The sequence below is a fragment of the Rhopilema esculentum genome, chromosome 4, assembly GCF_057945365.1.
Source record: "Rhopilema esculentum isolate cy_ngs chromosome 4, ASM5794536v1, whole genome shotgun sequence".
Lineage (NCBI taxonomy): Eukaryota > Metazoa > Cnidaria > Scyphozoa > Rhizostomeae > Rhizostomatidae > Rhopilema > Rhopilema esculentum.
The window spans coordinates 7,273,286-7,281,613 of NC_142818.1; the positions used below are offsets into that span (position 1 = coordinate 7,273,286).

General features: G+C 36.8%; 1 protein-coding gene across 1 annotated transcript in view; it reads left to right on the forward strand.

The window, feature by feature from the left end:
* Positions 1–6,615, forward strand: part of LOC135691086 (alanine--tRNA ligase, cytoplasmic) — a 30,551-nt gene extending 23,936 nt beyond the window's left edge. Inside the window, exons 17-21 of the mRNA XM_065208838.2 lie at positions 997–1,122; positions 3,048–3,167; positions 4,477–4,563; positions 4,897–5,010; positions 6,246–6,615. Of these exons, the coding sequence (XP_065064910.2) occupies positions 997–1,122; positions 3,048–3,167; positions 4,477–4,563; positions 4,897–5,010; positions 6,246–6,422 (624 nt within the window). The 3' untranslated portion in view covers positions 6,423–6,615. The remainder of the gene's footprint in view (positions 1–996; positions 1,123–3,047; positions 3,168–4,476; positions 4,564–4,896; positions 5,011–6,245) is intronic.
* The last annotated feature ends 1,713 nt before the right edge of the window (positions 6,616–8,328 follow it).

Consider the following 8,328-nt stretch of genomic DNA (forward strand, 5'->3'; position numbering starts at 1 on the left):
AGGGAAAATTTAAAGAAAATATATATAACCGGTTTATACACGAAATATCACATTTTTTCTTACCAACATAAAACGTTAAAGTACGCTCAGCATACATGGCGTTCATTTTAAAAAACAACAAGATAGCGAAGTTAGACCAGCTTGTTACTATGAATGGGCTCTGTGAATTTACTCAGAGCTCAATCTTAATTTTTTCATTCCCATAAAAGTTTGAATGAAACATACGGAGGTTTAAAGACGAGGTCGCAGGGAGCATGGAAATACAAACCAGCCCTGCGACTATAACATTTAGCATAACAATTCAACACTAAATACGAATCTAAATATTAACGATTACATGATGCAAATAATAATTACATGAAGTAGCAAAAAAACAATTGAAGGAAAACACAAATCACACAAGCGAGAAGGTTTTCAACAGCAACTTATCGAAATCGTTATGATGCACAAATGTATCTCAAGGTTTTCTCTAGAATTTCCATATTTGAATCAAATGATAACTTTTTGTGACCATACGGGACGATTTCGAGTAGGTTTTCATTTGAAATGTTTACAAATTCATGGGGTCGCAATAGTGCGTCCACACTACTGAGAAGATTACGTCTATCCGTGTCATAAGTTAACTCTTCTATGTTACTAGACTACTCTACGTTCTATCTGGTTAACTGGTCACAGAGTTTTCATTGCCTGTGCGCTTTCCTCTTTGGTATTATGGTATTCGCAAACGATTGCGGATTTCCATTACCAATCGCTAATGATCTATCTCAGCTACGTTTGAGCCATGACATCTAAAGTTTGTTACCATAGGGAGTGCGTTGTAATGTGTCAAGATATTATGCGTTGCTTATAAGTCTTTTGGCGTACAAGCAAATGCAGTTGCACATCTGCTAAATTGTGAGATAGACATTAATAACTAATGTTTTGAGGCCTGTTTGCCTGTGGTTAAAACGTTCAACATTTCAGCTATTGCTTGATAGACTATTTTGACTATTGCAGGCGCTAAAACACTCCGCTATGCTTCAAGAAGACTTGGATGCTATCAGAATAAAGTTGGATGAGCAGAACACTAATGGAGAGTTAAACATTAAGTCAATGACACAAGAAATTATTCGCATGACCGAGGTAAGCGTTTTTAAAAAACTGCGCAAGAATTTGATATAAGAAATTTGCAATCCTGAAAGAAAATATTGCTGGAGTTCCCAGTAAGTATCAGATAAATCCTTATTCTCTTGTTTCTTTCTTCTTGCTCGCAGAAAACATTCTTTGACATTGACATTGTTACGCAACCTGGAGCAGACACAAAATTTTATTTATATTTGCCTGCTAAGTCAATTTATTAATCATTGTATGTTTTTAAAAGTCAATCAACTTCAATAAAAAGCGTGCTTTTTTCTTGGTCTCGAAGGCAATCATAGTCGTATATAATTCAAAGAAGATCTCAATATAACGGTGTGATTTACTAAGCGCTTCAGACACGATTTGTTACCTAAACCTTTATCTTTCTTTTTTGTCATTTTGTTCATATTCATAATGATTTCTGGCTAGCTTGTTCAATTCTATTTAGAAACCTTGATGTTTGAGATTTAAAACTAATAAAGCTATATTAGGGCGCAACTGCTTTTAGAAATATAAACAATCTCACCAGATTACAATACTGATTTTGTGTAAAAAGTTTTGCAAATGTTTTAGTTGCCTTTGTATCACAGCAATGTGTCCCGAAAAGTTAAGGGGTTTTCCTAAATCAATTGCTTTAGTTGAAATATTTCAGCAATTCGTTGTTGATAGCTAGTACACATACAGTCGATTCACAACGTCATCAGGTGATATTTTTGCTTTTGAAAGACGAAATTTTCCTAGCTGTTAGTACCTAGCAGGTGCTGCTGCATGTATATCTGATTTTCTCGATTGATAACTTAATAGATTTCTGTTGGCCGGGAGTCAGTAACAAGCCTTTGCGTGCAACAAATATAGCAAATATTTTTATCTTATCGGTCACACGCGACAACTTCCTGAAACAGCACAGAGTCATTTTTGATATCTTGAAATTGTGGTAAGCAAAAACTGTCATAGTTTGAAATAAGGATACCCAGGATGTAGTACTGTTCTCAGCCAAATAAGTTGTTTTTTTAAATGGTTTGCTTGCTCGGTGGGTTTAAATATCATTATGATAGATTTGCTTTGTTAATTGGATTCGACTTTTAATTATTAATGTTTGTTGAAACTCAAGTAACTTCAGTTAAGGTGAATTCACATGTTGGAAAGCCTATTGCTAGGTATAGAATTTATTCACGCCAAATAGAATTAATTTGCGCTAAATAGAGTTCATTTGCGCTAAATGTTTTGCAATCCTTATCTTCTATTGTTGATTCGACATTTTAAATGACCACAGGTGGCGTGGGCTGTATAGAAAGAACATTTGTTACCAGGAAAGATATGCGATCTTCTTACATTTTAAATGAACTCAGGGGAGTAGCCAGGGCTTTTAAAGGGAGAACCCCTGCAAAGGTTTTCATCACATCTATTTCCTTTGCTAGATACGGTGGGAGGAGCAACGTCTCTGCATACACGTTGCTTTTTTCATTTTAGCTGCTTTCAAGCCAGGTCACTACAAATTCATTCGGAGTTTTAGTAGAATATGAATTTATTGACTTTCTAAATCCAAATATTACAAAATGGTTTAAATGGCTCAAATACTATATGGAAAATACTATAGATAATCGAAAATATAGAGTTTTTGCTAGATCATATCTGCGTACTTGCAGTACGCAAGCTAATACTTTCACGCCGTCGTCCACTATAAGTTCGATCTTTTACCAATGCAAATGAAATATGTCATTTCTTCACCTTATTTTATGCAGAGGTGTAGCGCTATCAAAACAACAAGGGGAGCTCTTGCGCAAAACGCTGCGACAAACAATAGCAAAAGTAGAAAATGAGCCCCCCCCCCCCCCGAGCCCCCTAACACTACACCCCTGAGTACACATTGCATCATGTGATCATGCATCTTTGGGTCGTTTTTAACGGTGTCTAATTTTGTTTGAATACAGGCGCTGTCAGTAGCTGTTATTCCTGCATGGCAAAAAGATACGCTTCGTGACGACTTGAAGAAATTGAAGAAAAGACTAGATGATGCAGACCGAGCCGCAAAAGCAAGCCGGTTGCAGCGTGTATGTTTATATTTCATGATATTTAAAATAAAGCTTTTATTTGAACTTCTTTAGTTGTCTTGTTGTCATAGCAAGGTTTACAAGTCCATCAAACTACTATGTATAATTTCTCGAAATCCAAGCTGCCATAATCCTCAAGTTATTTGAACTTTTTACTACTTGCTTTTTATGGAACTTTAGAGGAGAGCTAGTATTGTTGCAACAAGCCACCATTTGAAACAGTGCCTGTCACTTCGCAACCAGCTTTTGTGGACCATAAACAGATTCCCGTGGACAATAACTGTTGCCATAAGTGCCATTTTGAACATAAGTTTGCCATAAGTTGCCATGTGCTTTTTATAAAACAAGCCCCGTCCGACTGGTAATTGCCTCCTGTTCCTGAAAAAGCCCCCCTCTCTTTGAAAACTACTCCTCCTTTTTTAACAATTCCGTTTCCTGTTCATAGCATTTCACCAAAACCCCCCTCTTGTGATTAGTGGTCTCACTAAGTGGTCTCGTTAAGTGGTCTCGTTAAGTGGTCTCGTTAAGTGGTCTCGTTAAGTGGTCTCGTTAAGTGGTCTCACTTCTCACTAAGAGATATTCTCTCTTTTGTATACGCAATTTTCTCTTAGAGTAAGCGTCTCTTTTTTTCCAACCTTAGTAAGATCATCTCATTGGAAAGTAGAGTTTGCAATATGTGTCTATGCATGTGTGCATGCTTGATTTGTTTATTGCCAGTTTTGTTCTAATGCTTGCATTTAAATGCATTCAAGGGAACATAACAACATGACGTTTATGTAGCATGCAGACAAATCCTTTTGCTTTGATCCGTCACTTAATCAACATCTTAACTTATTGGGTTTTCGAGTTGAATTAAGTTAGCATGAAAGCGAAAGTCTAAATTTTTATTCATGAAAACTCCCCTTTTAACTTAATAATCGGTAGCTCCAGACGTAAAAGAATAGGAGTCGTGAAGGCGTAGAGTGTTACGGTTGTATTTAGACAGAGATTGTGTACATATCGAATCAAAGTCATCATGCATTAATATTATATTGAGTAAGCCCACAACTAGATCAATGAGTGCCCATTTCTTTTGATTATTGTCTCAGCCTTCGAATGGCACTTTAATAATCTTCACCTTGTCAAGCATGGTCTACGTTAATAAGAACTTGGAATAATATGTTATCTTTTCTGCAAGGATATCTATTTATTTTATATGGTTTGAAAATGTGTAAAAGCTACTCTTATTTATTTTCCTTACAGATAGTGTGTGATTATCAAGAACGATCTCTTTTGTTGTATATCTCAAATTGATTTTTTCGTTTTTCAGGTTGTTTCGGATTTCGAAGATATGATCAAAAACTCCCCAGACAAAGCGTTCTTTGTTGTGCGAGTGGAAGATGGATGCGACTCTAAGGTTCTTTTTTACTAAATATATTTGTTCTTTGAATGTGAATCTAAAGTTTTAAGGATGATCAGAGTATTTTATACTTCGTCTCATATCTGTAAGTGCGGAGCTAATAAGATCTTCCCCTATCTTCTTTTTTCGTTTCAATCGCAGAAGCAATCTTCTGTTCTTTTACACAAAACTGTTCTAATCTTCCTGAAACACGTTTTCAGTCTGGTTTGTACAGTGATCAACAATAACGAAATAGGTTCTAGGTTCTAAAAACAATGCTTATTGGATAACACATATATTGTTTTATTGATAAAACAAAGGTTTTTGAGAATGGTATGATTTCCTCTACAGGCTCTAGACACTGCGCTAAAGGTATTAAAATCAAGTGCGAACAGCAAGCCAGCCATGCTGCTTAGTGTGGACAATAATGCTGGAAAAGTCCTTTGTTTATGTAATGTCCCAAAGGTACGTTCTTGCTCTGTTTACGTAGATTCTGTCAATGAGAGTTTATAATTCATGTGAATTTCTATTCCGTCTAAACTTAAAATACCGATTTTTAATTGGTTTATCTCTTATCTCACAATTCTTATCAGATGTCTCAATTTATCTCACTTCTCAAATCTTGTTAACAGTGGTTGAATGAAGGAATTGAATTTCAAGAAACTACGAGGCTTTGATATTTTTGTTGGCTCAATTTCTCAAGAATTTACGTCCAAACGCGTTTCTTATTGTTACTGGTTTGTCTTGTGTACTAATGAAAATAACTGATTACAAGTCTGTCATCAAGTGCTTGCTGCCGTAAAAGCAGAGCTGTACACGCTGTTTGGCATAAAGACCAGGACGGGTCTAAGTTCTAAGTCTTATCTTTAAAAAAGCTGTTTGTTTAATTTCAAATTATTAGTATCAATCATTTGTTTTTTGCCAGATGCATTCTGCATTTGATATGCTTGGTAAATGTCGCAGTTTTGCTCTCATAATAATTCCATACGAGCTCTTAGATGTTTAGATTGCCGCATTATTTCGCACGTTTAATCGATGTAATGTAGTCATTGGCTCTGTCCTTAACTCTTAAATACAAGCAAACCATTCTTAACGCTTGAAATGTGTTAAGTTTATACTGGTTATCTGTGTTCAAGGCTCTTGCGCAACCGGCATGCTTAGCGGCAGTTGTCTTGAGAAATTGACTGTTTTGTATTTTCATACAGTACGATATTAGGCCAGTCTTTTGTATTATAGTCGCAAAGCGTGCTGGTTGCACAAGAGCCCTTAAGATTCCCTGAAATTTTTTGCCTAAGATAAAAAAGATCTGTTTCGTTAGCAAGTATTTTCTGGGCCAATATAAAAGCAGATGTTTTGATATCGGTTTACAGTGAGAGTCCTAACTTAGCTAATCCTGCTAGTGCAGATTTCGTTTCATTGGATTGTCGCGTGATATTTGAAATCCCTGCTTTTATATAATCCCATGTGCATCGATTTTAATCTGGCACCTACTTGCAGCTGTTAATTTTTTATAGCTGTGTATTTGCTATATATGATTGCCGTTGATCCTGTTTCAGTAAAAACACAGTATTCCCATCCACAAGTATTACATATTGCATTCTTACTCAATCACCGACGCGATACATGTAATGATATAAACGCTGCCTGCTTATGTGGTTTATTTCGTAATTCTCCTCTATTTACGTTTCTGTTTCTTGCAGAGCGTCATTGACTCGAATGGTCTCAAAGCTGACGAATGGGTTAAACAGGTAACTAAGAAAATTGGCGGGAAGGCTGGTGGAAAGCCGCAGTCTGCACAGGGGTCTGGGAACAATACAGGAGCAATTGATGAAGCAATGGAATTGGCGCGAGAGTTTGCAAAGCTAAAACTTTGTTGATTTAGCGGAAATACCTGGCCTTGACTGCCTAGATAACATTACCGGTCGATTCTGTTTTGAATGGTATGAAATACCTAAAGTAATTTTGGTTATCTATCACGTGCGGAAAATGTATCCCATCAGGACCTATTTCTAGTGTTAACACTTAGTATGAGAATGGCAAATGAAAAAATCCGACATTATTGTATCTGTATTTGATGTCAACTTTCTGCATCGTTTTAAAACTTCCAAAGGTCTACCTACCGCGGAGCATATTACAGATTGAAGGGGCTAAAACGTTTTTTGGAGGGGGCTAAACATGCTAAAAACCAAAGCAAGGCAGTTTTTTGTTTGGTTTTAAGTACATTTTGAAAACTATTGGAGGACTAGAGCCCCCTCAGCCTCCTCAGCCCCCCCCCCCCCGCTTCCGCCTAATTTGTTTATGTTTTTTTATGTTTAATTCTTTTAAGGAGGGTTGCCTTTGATTTTAAAGGTGCCCTCCGATAGAAACATTACTTACCAAAGACACGAAATAAAAAGCTATTAATAAGATTAAAATATAAAACCCTATTTACAATATTCAAAACCTATATAAAATAATGTGAAAAAATTACCAATAGAATAGAAGAGAAAGTTAACAGTTTCTAAATTGTTTTCTTGAAACTATACAGAGAGGCAGCCTGCTTTGACTCGGCGGACAGGCTATTCCATACTTGTGTTCCTCTATAAGAGAAACATGTCTGGCCATTTGCTGACCTTTTCATCGGTAACCTCAGGTCGGTCACCGTATCTCGAAGGCTATATGGTGACCAGGACAAATTTCGGATGAAAAGGTCGCACAGGTATTGTAGAGCCAGTTCATTCAGGGACTTCAAGACCACTGTCTTAGATTCGTCAGAAGCAAGTTCCGCAACGGTCTTCCACCCCAACCCTTTAATGAGAGGTTTGCTTGGGGCATCAAAGCTGCCATGCGTAATTATCCTAGCCGCACGGTAATTTCAGTTAAACCGGCGCAGCCCCAGACAGAACAGCAGTATCGAAAGTGGGGCTCCACAATACCTGTGTAAAGAGTTTGCAATGTTTCTTTCGGGGAAAAGGACTTGGCATGTCTTAAAAAGCCAACTGCCCTCGCGAACTTGCTAGGAACTGTCTTGATTTGTTCTTTCCAATCCAAGGAGCAGTCAATTTGCACACCAAGGTATTTTGTCTTTCCGACTGTTTCAAGCTCATTATCACAAATTTTCAGAACCAAGTCTTTATTTTGACTTTTGAGGATGTTGTGTTTCTGCTTAGTAGAAATCAGCATAGATCGAGTTTTCCCAATATTTAAGTAGGCTAGTTGCCTTGTAGCCAAGTGTCCAGTTTTCTAAGGTCACTATTAATAGCCTCACTTAGCCGAGTCAAATTGTTAGACTAGTAGCACAAACTGGTGTCATCAACATACATGGAAACGGTTGAATCTTGGACAGCTTGTGGAAGATCATTGATGTAAAGGAAGAAGAGAAAGTGGCCAAGACACGGGCCTTGTGAAACACCAACTTCTATGCCAATTTCTGAATCCACGCCATTAACTCTACAAAACTGTTGGCGGGGGGGGGAGGTGGTGTTTATTTAAGCATATGATCGCGATTAGAGGAAGAGAGGAGGTTTAAGGGAACAAGAACCAATCTTCGCAAAATGTTTTATGAAAGCAAGCTAACAGTTTATAAACTAAACCTTTTTTTATTAACACGAAAAAACCAAATAATAATTACATGCTTAAAATATATTTGCATTAATTTAATTTGTTGAAAATGAGAATGCCAAATTTTGAGTCAAATGAAACTGAAAACTATGTGAATTTCAAAGAATTTTAGAAAGTTATCTTTCAATTAAAACTTAGTAACGAGCGTTTCATGCATCTAGGAGGTCTGATTGCAATTTATAT